A 13163-nucleotide genomic window follows, 5' to 3' on the forward strand; every position below is an offset into this window, starting at 1 on the left:
ATTCTGGCCTCAAAGGATCCTCCTGCCTCAGCCTCCCAAACTGCTGGGATGACAGGCATGAGCCACCACACCCAACCCAACAAAATTTCTTGAGCATCTATTCAGTGCCACACTCCATGCTGAGTGCTGGGAGCTCTACATGGGGGGCCAGTTACAAGATATAAACAGGGAGCCCAGCAGACAAAGGCCAAAGCTGCTTGGTCCCCCACCTTGCAATGTCCCCCACGGGGTCCTTCATGACAGAATGCCTCTGGACATCAGTCCCAACTCTGGCCCGGGCCTGGACAATTCGTTTTGTGCAATAGGTCAGAGGCTTCCCTAAATTGCAATCAAAATGAGACCTACACAAGGTGCAAGGGGATTTCTCCCCAGTGGTTGGAACAGCCTGCAGCTCTGACACGTTCTTGTATGGATAACAAATAAAGCAGCAATGACTTGGTGTCTTCTAGAAATAATTGCAACAGCTGATATTTACCAAGCATTTGCTCTGTGCCAGACACGAAGGATCTCACTTCACCCTCATACAAAACCCTAGGAAGAGGCACCGTCATCACATTATCCCCAGTTTACAGAAAAGCAAATAGGGGATCAGTGACATCAGTTCCTTTGCTGAATGTAATTCAGTTTGCAAGCAGCAGAGCTGGGATTTGAACCCAGGGCTGCGTGGCTCCAACGGTGACACCCACAACCACTGCCTAGTACTGCCTCTGAGGGGAGTAGGTGTCACGGAGAAGGTCAGATCTTGAAGCATCAAGCCTTCTGAAAATTCCCAACTTGAGGGCAAAAGCAAGGTAGGCTGTTTATCCCCATTTCACAGATGGGCAAACTGAGGCTCAGAGGAACTTGCCCAACGTCACCCAGAGAGTAAATGGCAAAGCCTGGCTTGGAGCCTGGGGTCTCTCGGAGTCCAGAATCCGAGCTGCTAACACCCTCCTGCTTAGGCTTTCTGGGGGTGGATTAAGATGGAGGTTTCAGAGCCCTGCTTCAAGGAAAACAACTGTATCTCTCTGGGAAGCCAAAGGAGCCAGCCAGGCCCTTCTCCGGAGGATGCAATTTAGAAAGTCAGGGAGGAAAGGAGGCAGAGAGGGAGAGTAGGGGAGAAGGCGGCAAGCTCCGTGGCACGGGGCGGAGGCTAAGACGCGGCAGTGAAGACGAGGAGACCAGCAGGGTGGAAGCCATCAACATCCTCATTTCACACCGGAGGAAACTGAGGCACACGAGAGCAGCTCCGAGATGAGGGCACCAGGGGAAGGACAGCGCTCCTGGGCGGCCAGAACTGCGAGCTTCCGGACCGGCGCCCAGCGCGCCCCAAGTCCGCACCCGCTCCTCCCGCCGGCGGCCCAGGCCCCGCCCCCCTCGTTGCTCATTGGTTGCTGCCGGGGAGAGCAACACAAGAGACGACCAATGGGAGTGGCCCACGGCGTGTCTTTCCCGGGGAAGCAGACGCAGACGCGGGAACCCGGAAATGCGAGAGGCGGACAAGTGACGAAAGCCAATCCGCCGCGACGAGGGAGGCGGGACGTCCAATGGCGAGTCGCCGGGGGCGGGGCCAGAAGGCCGGCGGTCGTGGAGGTCCCGGGAGCCGGCGGCCTTGGAGTCCTGAGAGCGCGGGGAAGGCGGCGGGAGGGCCTGGCGGCCTCGCGCGGTGAGGAGGGCGCAAGCCGGAGGGGCTCGGAAGGAGCGAGCCGGGGAGGTGCTGCGGAGCAGCGATCTCTGGGCGGGGCTCGGAAGGGGGCGGCTCCGCGGAGTGACCTGAGACCAGTCCCTTCGCCTCTTGGGCCTCAGTTTCCCTCTTTAGAGAACCGAAAGGTGAGAGATTTGAGCCTCCCGGAACGCACTCCTTCCCCGCCCACACCCCTAGCACCGACGAACTCCTCCTTACCGTAACAGCCCTGTCGAGGAGCCCGTCCCCCGGGAAGCCCGCCCAGAACACCTGGATCCGCACAGCACGCCAGGTGCAGCCCCATTCGAGCGCACGCCAAGCCGTTTCGGATGTGCTGCGGAAACGGGCCGGGCTCCCCCATAAGACTCTGAACCCTGTGATCAGTCACTTCTGGGTCAGGAGCAGCTAGAGCAGGTGCACAGGCCCTGCTCAGTGGGACGCCGGGCTCAAATGCACTGGGGTTTCATTCTTAACGGCCTCTGTTTAGCCTCCTGTGGGCCTTCTGGAATTTAACTTACCCTCTCTTTGCCTCGGTTTCCCCTCTGTAAAAATGGAGCTAGGGGTAGCTCTTCCTTCATAGGGTGGCATGAGAGTTAAATGAGATAATGTGTGGCTGGCGCTCAGCTCAGCTCCCAGCACACCATAGTTGCCCAATAAATGCTTACTGTCAGCATAATGGTGCTTGCATACCTGGCTCCTCCACTCCCACCGCCACCCCAAGCACATGCCTGTTGTCACTAAGGCTGAGTGGTCACCACCAGTCTGGCCCACAGCCTGAGTTCCTTTCAGCATGCTTGGACTGTCCAACCTCTTGGGGTCCCTTCTGGACATGCCAGGAAAGGAAGGCCAGAGAGGGTAATAGCATCATGGGCGTGTGGCTGAATATAAGGGGGAGGGTAAGAAGAAGTGGCCACCCACGTGCCAATAAGGCCACCCAACAGATGTGCTTATCTAAAAATGGGCATCAGAACTGGCTGATCTGAGTGTGTGTGTGTTAGTCATTTGTGCCCCAAACACCCAGTGTTTGGGGTCAGAGGCCACAGAGATGCATGGTGAAGCAGGGACACTCTAGAGCTGTGGGGTTCCTGAGTTCAAGTCCTAAGGCCGTCACTTGCTCACTGGGTCACTTTGGGCAAAGGACTTCACCTTTCTGAGCCTCAGTTTCCTCATCTGGAGAGTGAGGTGATGATAATCAGCTCCTCAAGTTGCCGTTGGAGACTGCAGGAGGTAGTATGTGTGAGGTGCTTAGTGCTTCGCACAGGACCTGGCACGTAGTAAGTGCTCAATTAATATTAGGCAGCGATTGCATGACTTTTCAGTCACACTGCGCTGCAGGTGGCACCAATCCTTCCAGGCTGGCCCCACCTCCAGTTAGATCCACTTCTTGCCTTGCCCCCACCTCATGCCACTCCCACCCCAGTCTCTCTATTGAATCAAAGGTGTGGCTCACTAGCGCCACCTACCCGGCTGAAGTCCCACTGTGTCCTGAACGTGTTCATTTCGCTGCCTCATCTCTGTGCACTCGGTTCCTCGCAGATCCTGCTCTCAGCACACTGGGGACATGCGCAAGGGGCTCACCCCTGAGTCCAGATGACGCTCATGCCGATGGCTTCAGTGATGGCGGTGACTGAACCGAAATGGGTCTCGGTGGGGGGCCGCTTCCTGTGGGTGACGCTGCTGAGCATGGCGCTGGGGTCCCTGCTGGCCCTGCTGCTGCCCCTGGGCGCCGTGGAGGAGCAGTGTTTGGCCGTGCTCAAGGGCTTCTACCTGCTCCGGAGCAAACTGGACAGGGCGCAGCACGCCGTCACCAAGTGCACCAGCCCGTCCACGGAGGTCAGTGTCACCTCCAGGGATGCGGCGCTGCTGCTGGTCAAGACCAAGGCCTCTCCAGGTGAGACACGCTCTCTCCTCAACACTCGTTTGACAGGTATTTGTAGAGTGGCTGCCTCCCTGACGGTGCCTCTCTGGCTCTCTTCCAGCAGGTAAGTTGGAAGCCAGAGCAGCTCTGAACCAAGCCCTGGAGATGAAGCGCCAGGGGAAGCGGGGGAAAGCCCAGAAGCTCTTCCTGCACGCCCTCAAGATGGACCCGGACTTCGTCGACGCGCTCAACGAGTTCGGCATCTTCTCGGAAGAGGACAAGGACATCATCCAGGCGGATTACTTGTACACCAGAGCGCTGACCATCTCGCCCTACCACGAGAAAGCGCTGGTCAACCGGGATCGGACGCTGCCGCTGGTGGAGGAGATCGACCAGAGGTATTTCAGCATCATCGACAGCAAAGTGAAGAAGGTCATGTCCATCCCCAAGGGGAACTCGGCGCTGCGCAGGGTCATGGAGGAGACCTACTACCATCACATCTACCACACGGTCGCCATCGAGGGCAACACCCTCACCCTCTCGGAAATCAGGCACATCCTGGAGACCCGCTACGCCGTGCCCGGGAAGAGCCTGGAGGAGCAGAACGAGGTCATCGGCATGCACGCGGCGATGAAGTACATCAACACCACCCTGGTGTCCCGCATCGGGTCCGTCACCATCAGCGACGTGCTGGAGATCCACAGGCGGGTGCTGGGCTACGTGGACCCGGTGGAAGCCGGCAGGTTCCGGACGACCCAGGTCCTGGTCGGGCACCACATCCCTCCCCACCCTCAGGACGTGGAAAAGCAGATGCAGGAGTTCGTGCAGTGGCTCAACTCCGAGGACGCCATGAACCTGCACCCGGTGGAGTTTGCGGCCTTAGCCCATTACAAACTGGTCTACATCCACCCTTTCATCGACGGCAACGGGAGGACGTCCCGCCTGCTGATGAACCTGATCTTGATGCAGGCCGGCTACCCGCCCATCACCATCCGCAAGGAGCAGAGATCCGAGTACTACCACGTGCTGGAAGTTGCCAACGAAGGCGATGTGAGGCCTTTCATTCGCTTCATTGCCAAGTGTACCGAGACCACCCTGGACACCCTGCTTTTTGCCACAACTGAGTACCCGGTAGCGCTGCCAGAAGCCAAACCAAACCACTCTGGGTTCAAGGAGACGCTTCCTGTGAAGCCCTGACCCTATACATGCTCCCTTGGTGACAAGGGCTGTCCTGGGGGGAGGGGTGGGAGGAGAGTCAAAGAAACTTAGCATTTCTAGAAACGTTTCCCAAAGCAAAAGGAAACCTTAAACATTCTTTACCTCCCAATGTTTTTTTGTTGTATTTAAAAGAGAAAAAAACTAAATTATTAAGCCTTATCTCAGATAATTTATAACTCAGCCAAGTTATTTATTCTCTTCTTTTGGGCAGGCTAGGAAATGTCGTGCGGCACTCGCTGCATCTGCCGGTGGCCACTGTTCAGGTGGTGGTCCCAGCACGCTTGGGGGCCGGCAGCGCTCCCGTGTGACTAGGACACAGGCTTCAGAGCAGAATTTGCACAAAGGTGGGGCAGAGAGGCCAGGCACTGTGGGACAGGGCCCAGAGCCATAGGCATGACTCCTCCAAGTCTTTCTCTGAGTGGTTCTGTCACTTTAACTGGGAAGTCAGCACTCCTGCGGAGAACCCCATCCCGGCCTTGAGAAAGGATCCAAAGCTTGCATTCTCAGGTTTTTGCTCCTGTACAAAGAGATTAGTGTGGTGACTGACTTATGCGGAGAGAGCAAACTTCTGAGATGGGATAAGTGAATGTTGACATTTCTAGTTGGATACCTTGCTTACTTCCAGAAGACTCTTTGAGCCATAGTTAGTTTGCAAACTGTAGTGCCAGAGGCTATTTTTCCATATCGAGGCTATTTTTCTAATTAACAGTACAGGGTGACCAGCTTGGTTTTCTTTGTGTATTCACGTATCTCTTGCACTTTATTTGCAGCAACTCAGACACGTTTCAGTCTAAAGGTCCTCTGGGTTTGTCACCCAGCAACTGCATCGTGCTGCAAGCGGGGTACCAGGCAGATGGGCAAGCCTGCCCGCACCCCCACCGAGTTTTCTGTAGGTAAATGTTAACAGAACACATTTGGGACAACAAATGCCGTGTCAGCACCAAATAAACATTTTTTTTTTTTTTTTTCCAAATAAACATTTTTGATGATGAATCAGAGTAAAAACATCTGATCCCAACCAGGATGCGTCCCTTTTGTCGTGCAGTCTCATCCACTTACTGCCCGGACCCCCACCTCCCACAGCCATTGTACTGTCCAGCGTCCCCTTGGGGAGGCAGATTGCCTCAGAGTGGCCTTACTTTTCTAGCAACCTGGAAAATGATACACTATGTAATATGGCCAAGCTGTCATCTTAACCAAAGTAGAATCTTCCCTTTCAATCATAAGTGGCACGTGTGCCAATACGACTGCTGCTATTTAGTCAGAATGGCCCACGGTCACTGGGTCCCCTACCCAGTGACAGAGCCCGTGATGTCTAACACTGTACTGTACTTTGTCACCGTTTGAATGATGGTGACTACACACAGTGTTGTCGCTGAGGATTCAGTTCCTGAGTCACAAGGTCACTACTCTGATGTAGTTAAGTATTTATACAGTTATTCAGTGTGTAAATAGCACAGAGTGTTTTCTGAAAGGTTAGGAAAAATAAGTGAAATGATGTGTAAAATGGCTCCAAGTGTAATTCAAACCTTTGTAAAAAAAAAAAAAAAAAAATTTTTTTTTTCATACTTTCATGCTACCAGAAGGTATTTCTTACACCTTAACTCCTCTCATCCTGGTTTTATAAGCACACCCAGGAAGTCTGACAGAAGTACTGGCTTTGTACTATAGAGCGAGAGAATTTGCACTTTAGCTATATGTGAAGGGTATTATTTTAACAAATTAATGATTCTAATAAAGTATTTTATTACAGAAACATCTGAGATGTTGCTTGTCTTATTTGAAAGATGTTCCTGTTTGTCACAGGATGACAGGAGATTCTGAACTCATGTTCCTGTAAATCCATTTCTAGAATAGTCAACACCAGGAAGCTAAACTGGTTCAGACTGCTCAGGTCTGAAAAGGTTCCCGCCTGTGACAAGCCTGTGCTGACATCTGAGAGTGTGACCTCAGGTCAGAGTGTTGGCCAAAGGCAAGAGAACCAGCAGCAGAAACTAAAGCCACATCATTGCCTGAAGCGAGGAAACTGTGGCTCTTCAAGTGTCGGGTCCCTGACCACCAGGGCTCCCTGTGACCTCCCCAAACCTCACCAACCGAACAGGCATCAGGGCGGCATCAGAGAACACCGCAGGGGGAACTCAAGTGTCATAGCTAAGGTTCTTCCTGCTGCTGATGGCCGCTGCTTGAATTTCACAAGTAATGCCTACTAAAAAGTTGGGTTTTTTGTGTTTAAAAAAAAAAAAAAGAAAACAGGATGGAGGAAAAGCTACATTTTAAAAGACTTTAAGAGGCTTACCAGCCAATGATAATTTACAAGGAGGAAAAGTGACATTTACTGAACAATAGGAAACTGGAGACTTGACTGGATGGTTAATGCTAACGTTTCCAGGGATGATGAGCAAACTATGGCCTTTAAGTCCTTTCCGAGACACACGCCACGTTCCCGGTTGAGCGCGGTGCTGTCTGGGAGATGCCTCGGTGTCCCAGCAGAGGGAGGAAGAGACAGAAGAGGAAGGGCTGTGGGTTGAGGAACGCTGACTGCTCAGTGGTAGGCACAGAGGAGTTTATTTTACTCTTTTCTACTCTACTTTTTTATCGGTTTAAATTTTTCCGTTAAAAAAATGTTAAGTTAAAAAAAATGCAGAAAAGCCTGATACACAAAAACTCAAACTTACAAAACAGATAAATGAGGAGTTGATCCTCGTGACATATAAAAGGATTCCTTTACGTCTTTCTCCAGTGTTTTTATAAAGTAAGCTTCCCCTGCTGAACTGGCGACGCTGTGTTCAAAACAATAAATATTTGATAAAAGAGGAGAGGTAAAAAAGCTTAAAAGCTAGTGTCGAACTGCTGTAAACTGAAGTTTAAAACTGAAGACACATCACAGCTGAAATAATTTAAATCAAATGACAATGGGATTTGACTTACAAAAGTTCTATTTACACAGCTATTAGGTAAAGCAAGGTACAACCACTTCAAGATCCACCCATGTGTGAATGCACATCTAAGTACCATTTGTCAAGAAGTTTCTCAGAGAACTTCAGGTTAACAAACAAAGCTAACTGCGGAGAACTGAAGTTTGCACTTGACGTGGTATTGAAACAAAACCAAAGGGCTGGAACTCAATGTCTAGACAAAGAACACAGTTCACTAGTCACTAGGCAAAGAAAATGGTCCACAGCGCGGGGGGCACACAGAATTCCTATATAAAACAAATGTCACAAACATTTTGCTTTTAGGAAACAAAACAACAGCCTGACGTGTCATTTACAAATACGTAATATAAAAAATGCACAGCCCCTCTGAACGAAAACCCATCAAATGTTTTTTAGGAGATCCCCCCTCCCCCACCCCGTCCCCATAGGCCATTCTGGTGAGTTACTGGCATCTGCCTTTCATCTTTTAAAATTAAAACAGTGGCGGGCACCTGTGCTGTGTGGGGTGTGAGAGGTGTCTCAGAAAAGGGGCCAGAGCTGGCAAACACGTCAGGACAAGTGGGTCTCGAACACTGCGTGTTCCGGTTTCACTTCTGCTCCTCCTCTAAGACACAAAAGTATCTTCGGGACACTATGCCCTGGGCCCAACCTGTAGCGATCGTGTCCCCCTGTCGCCCTCAATATGAGGGAGCACCGAAAGCCTCTGTACTGGGAACACCCAGAGGGAAGGCGGCGGGAGCCAGTGGGCGCCGCACTGGGCCGTCTGTCCCCAGCGCTTCGCTGTGTGGCGCTGTCTGCCGGGCCAGCATGAAGTAAGGCATTTCCTGTCTCTCCCAGAGTCCTCTTCACTTTCTCAGAAGCAGCTTGGCAAAATCAGCATTGGACATCTTGGGCGCCTCGGTGGCTGCTGCGGTGGTGACTGCTGGACTCGGGGCAGGGCCGTTCTCGGCCTGAGTGGCACTCGGGCGCTGCAGGGCGCGAGGCAGCAGGGACAGCTGGGTCCTCCCCTTCCCCCGCCTGGAAGACAAACACTGAGTGCACCCTTCCAGGCAGCGACTCACGGCCCTGACTCACGTGTGAAAATTAGCCAGGAGAGTTTCAAATTACCCAAGGTTAAAAGATGAAAACTAAAAAGAAGGATGAGACACGCCCGGTCCCCCTCATCCTGGCTATTAAGTAAAACCACTTCAATAAACTTTGCCTAGTTTAGGACTTTGGCAAGGACCGTGTGCGACAGTCACACTCAGGGTGGACAAAAATGCTGTCATCTCTCAGACCTCATCTAATGACCATACGACTTTGCGGTGTCACCCCTGCCAAGCGAAAAGCACAGCTTGTACATGCATCACAGCTGAGGCTGGAAATCCCCAAGCATATGGTCACCAGGTTTTGTTTTAAACACACAGATTCAACCGGCAAGGGGAACTTTCAAATAGTCACTGCCTTGAAAGAGTTTTACCTTTGATAAACGACAAGTGTAAACCGGCAAACACCAGGCAGGGTCTCACCTCCTGGGCTTGTCCCCTGGGAACAGCAGGCCCTGGCTTTTCTGACCGAACTCACTGTCCTAACAGGAAACTGGTTCACCCCGGTTTAGCCCTCCAGGGGATGAACTGGCCGGAACTACGCCCGCACTGGGCTAACGCGCGACACTTACGCTCCATAGATCTGCCGAGGCACCATGGGGCCGCCTGGGGCTTTCCTCGCCTCTGGCTTCTCTGGAACTTTCCTCTGAGGGGGATTGCTGATGGCCACTTTGATGACATTCTCTCTGATAGTCATGCCGTCCATCTTCATCACAGCCTGCGACGCCTGGGATTCGTTCTCGTACTCCACGTAGGCCAGGCCCTGAAAGCACGAGACCCAGAGCCGGGTCAGACGCCGCAGCCCCAGGACGCAGCTTCCTCGCGGAGACAGCAGCGCAGCCCAGGCAGGCAGCCAGCTGCGGTCCCCTGTCCCACTGCGGCCATCTGTCTGCGGGCTGCCGCCCCCCCCACCCTCTTTCCCTCCTGCTGCTACCGATTTAACTGCACCCTTTCCAGACTCAGCAAACCCTATGCTTGCTCCAGAACAAAAAAATAAACAGACCAGTATAAATGGAGCAAACAATGGACTGGCCAAGGGCAAGCAGCCCAGGGGGCCCTGCTGCCCCTGTGCCTTCAGCTCCACCCTCATTTCACTCTTCAGCTCCCCAGCAACTTGGCTAAGGGGAGGGAGAGTGGGCAGAGAGTGATCCAAACGTCACACCTGAACAGCACTACTTAAAATGTGGTGCCAAAGAACTCAACAGGGAGACTGAGGAGGGGCACGGAGGGAGGACGTGAAAAGAGGGGGGGCTGGAGGCCCCAGGGAAGGAGGGGTCTGGGACGGAGGGAGGCGGCCGTAGAAGGGCACCCCACCACGGCCCACCTGCCGCTGGCCACAAGGCTGCCCCCAGGCCCCACAGCCCGGGGCCATATCGTGGCTCCTATGAATTTGTATTTATTCGTTTTCCAAACACCAATCAGCTGCAAACAGTTAATATGGCTCCAAACGTAAGTACAGCCAACTATGCTCATCGTTCCGTTGACTTATCATGTGCTTCCGAGCAGATGACAGAGGAACCCGCTCCAGAGCCAAATGATCTCTGAACAGATGGAGAAACTAGGTTTGCTGGAGCCTCGAAGACCAGACACCCTCTGCTCCCACACTGACCTTGGGTTTGCCGGCCCGGTTGGTGACCAGCCTGAGGTCCTTCACGGTGCCATGAGCCTTGCAGATGTCCTCTAGTTCCTCTTTCGTGCAGGAGAAAGGCAGGCCTGAGACGAACAGCTTGTGCTTCTCCAGGGCGGTGCTATATCTGAACACCTACAGGACGGAGGAGGGGAGCAAACCCGAGATTCAAGGCACCGCCCAGTGCCCGGCCTCATCCACAGCATGCCCCAGCCAGGTCTGAGACCTGTTAACGGGGACACTCGGGGCAAGTCGCTTGGCCTCTCTAGGCCTGCACTCCCCCCTGTACGACATGGCAAGCGTAAGAGCAGCCCCCTGCAGAGTGTGGCGAGCATTCAGTGATACAATACATCACATGTTAGCACGGTCCCTGCCCAATACTAAGCATTCAACTGGAAACAGCCATTAGGACAATTCCTGATTTTATGATCGTTACTAAGTCCACTAACTGACCTCACAGTGACCAAGCCATGAGTCAGATCTCAGTCAACCAGCACAGGACAGACCTTGACTCAAGTAGAAGTTTAGGTCCTAACAGAGTATAAAAATTCGGCGTGTACTGTAAATATTAGTGCTGTAGGAACGGAGTGTTTAGTCTGTCTAAAGCAATGCTTTGAAAGGCATTCTTTTTTTCCATAAACATACCTTGAAATCGGGGTTTTTGCTCTTATCCACACAGGGGGACACAAACATTGGCCTCCCCTCTACAGTCTTCCGGTCCAACTCCAGGGCCTGAAGGGCCGATTTCTCGTCTTTAAACTCCACGTAGCAGTAGCCCCGGAAGTCCCCGCGGTTGCTGAAGATGGGGCGGATCTCGGCCACCTCCCCGCAGGCCTCAAAGAGCGGCCGGAGCTTGGCATCGGGCTCTGCCATGCTGTAGGGCAGGTTGCTGACAAAGACGGTGATGCTGTCCTTACTGCTGTCGTGGGGCACCTTGGGCACGTCCCTCTTGAGGGCGGCCGCCTTCTCCTTCTGCTTCCAAGGGGGGTCGACATCTACGGATGCGTGTCGCTCAGCAGGCCCTATCTCCACCTCTGCGTCTCGTGTTTCTCCAGAGAGAGGGACACTGTTCTCAACCCTTCTGCGTTTGGAAGACGGCTCTACAGGTTTTCAGAAGAAAAACAGCAACAGTTAACTGTTTCTTCTCTTCCGTGAGCTTTAAACAGAGGCCTGAAGGGAAAGTGCTCTTCCCACACAACGGCTCATCCACGCCGGCTGCATGCAACACACACTCACTCACTCCTCTCGCCTGAAACTGAGGTGCGGGCGCCACAACCCCGGGAAGTCTTGATGACCCTCCTGACCTGTCCCACGACTTTCTGGGCCCCAACTACATTCAAGTGAGTGGGCTCGACCAAGTGGAAGTAGCAACATAAATCCCCATTGTCCACCCTTACTTAGACAAAAGGTCAGGCGGTCTCAAAGGTCAGATGGCACATTCCAGGGCCCCCTCCTACAAAGCCCAGGTCAGCATGGGTGGGATGGGACCTGGGAGTCTGCGTTCAAACCACCACTCTAGGTGACTGATGCATGCACGCCATGGGCCACACTCTGGAGAGCCCGACAAGCAGTCTGTTTTCTAAAGCACTGCCAATATTGTCTGTGTCCTTCAAGAGAGCGTAGCAACACTCTGCTCCAGCCCGTTCACACCACGGCCCCCAGGGCGCCAGTACTGCAGCTCAGCTGACGTCAGCCTCCTGCGCACACTCGCTCCGTCGGCTGCCCACTGCCTTCCCAAGGAGCCCAAGCCTATAAGCTGCTCCACTGGGTTCAAGAGCGTCCCTGGGCTGGGCCTGGCCGGCCCACCTGCCCCTCCAGCCTCCCTGACCCTCTGCCAGGCATCTGAGCTCAAACTCAATGATCTGCTGCTCACAGAAATGCCAGGCCGCCTGTGCCTCACGCTTTGCCAACACTGGCCCTGCATCCAGCTTGCCCTCCCCTTTCCACTCCCCCCAGATGCCACTTCACGTCCCCCAGCAAGTCCTTCTGGCAGGGAGCTGAGCCACTAGTGAGTGCCCCTTCTCTGGCCTCCACCACAACTCACAGCTCCATCTCCCATGGTCCAGACTGACTACACGCCATTGTGGTCACACAGCTGCCTCATCCTGCTAAACTGGGAGCTCTGAGGGGCAGTGAGCCACCCTCAGTCATTCGGCAAGGCCCAAACAAGCTGTGCAAGGAAGGTCCACTGAATGACAACTCCATCACTAGTTCCTGTGGCTCACACATCTGTACTCGGTAAACACAGCATCCTTTTATGTCTACAGACAATTCTCTCTCTTTTTTTTAAAGGCTGGTTAAGTGAAACGGTCGGAGTAGAGAAGGAACAAAGGAATCTGTAACTGGTTGTGATCACAGAGACAATTCGTTACCTTGACAGACTTTGCTGAGATAAATCTGACCAATTCCTGCCTGTCCCTGAAACTACACAGGCAACGGAAACACTGGCTGGAAAATTCTGCCTAGTGAAAACCATTAAACGGGGCCAAGCTAGGCAGGACTGTGCAGGCTGTACTAGAAAGTAAGGAAGTGATCAGAGGATTGGGGACAGGTCAAAGGGACACAAAAGCCTGTCTGACGGAACTCTTGCTAGCCAAACGTGGAAAGCAGAGCATCAACTTAGTCATAGTAACAGATCGTGACTGTGGAAGAAAATGGGAAACTATGAATCCATGAGGCATAAATAAAAAGACAAGCAATTTGGAAGTTTCTTAAATAGGCTATTTAGTCTCAAAGTACTAGATAAATACCCACCAAAATACTTTGTAATTTCAAA

At 53.0% G+C, this 13163-nt stretch overlaps 2 protein-coding genes across 4 annotated transcripts in view; one reads left to right on the plus strand and one right to left on the minus strand.

Annotated features, from left to right (window-relative positions):
* Nucleotides 1-1588: 1588 nt before the first annotated feature.
* On the plus strand, nucleotides 1589-5665 carry FICD (FIC domain protein adenylyltransferase). 2 transcript variants are annotated; one of them, XM_069496990.1, is made up of 3 exons: nucleotides 1589-1809; nucleotides 3200-3554; nucleotides 3643-5665. In XM_069496990.1, exons 2-3 carry the CDS (start codon nucleotides 3254-3256, stop codon nucleotides 4716-4718), a joined length of 1377 nt encoding a protein of 458 aa, XP_069353091.1. In that variant the 5' UTR covers nucleotides 1589-1809; nucleotides 3200-3253; the 3' UTR covers nucleotides 4719-5665. The 2 variants fall into 2 exon arrangements, with proteins under 2 accessions (XP_069353091.1, XP_069353092.1); XM_069496991.1 differs by having other exon boundaries at nucleotides 1590-1645.
* A 1620-nt stretch (nucleotides 5666-7285) lies between these two features.
* SART3 (spliceosome associated factor 3, U4/U6 recycling protein) overlaps nucleotides 7286-13163 on the minus strand; it is a 34798-nt gene continuing 28920 nt past the window's right edge. For both annotated transcript variants that reach the window (XM_069496946.1, XM_069496945.1), the window contains exons 16-19: nucleotides 11033-11487; nucleotides 10370-10522; nucleotides 9333-9523; nucleotides 7286-8692 (exon numbers count right to left, since the gene is read on the minus strand). In XM_069496946.1, the coding sequence (XP_069353047.1) occupies nucleotides 8521-8692; nucleotides 9333-9523; nucleotides 10370-10522; nucleotides 11033-11487 (971 nt within the window). In that variant the 3' untranslated portion in view covers nucleotides 7286-8520. The remainder of the gene's footprint in view (nucleotides 8693-9332; nucleotides 9524-10369; nucleotides 10523-11032; nucleotides 11488-13163) is intronic.

The sequence above is a fragment of the Eulemur rufifrons genome, chromosome 21, assembly GCF_041146395.1.
Source record: "Eulemur rufifrons isolate Redbay chromosome 21, OSU_ERuf_1, whole genome shotgun sequence".
Taxonomy (NCBI): domain Eukaryota; kingdom Metazoa; phylum Chordata; class Mammalia; order Primates; family Lemuridae; genus Eulemur; species Eulemur rufifrons.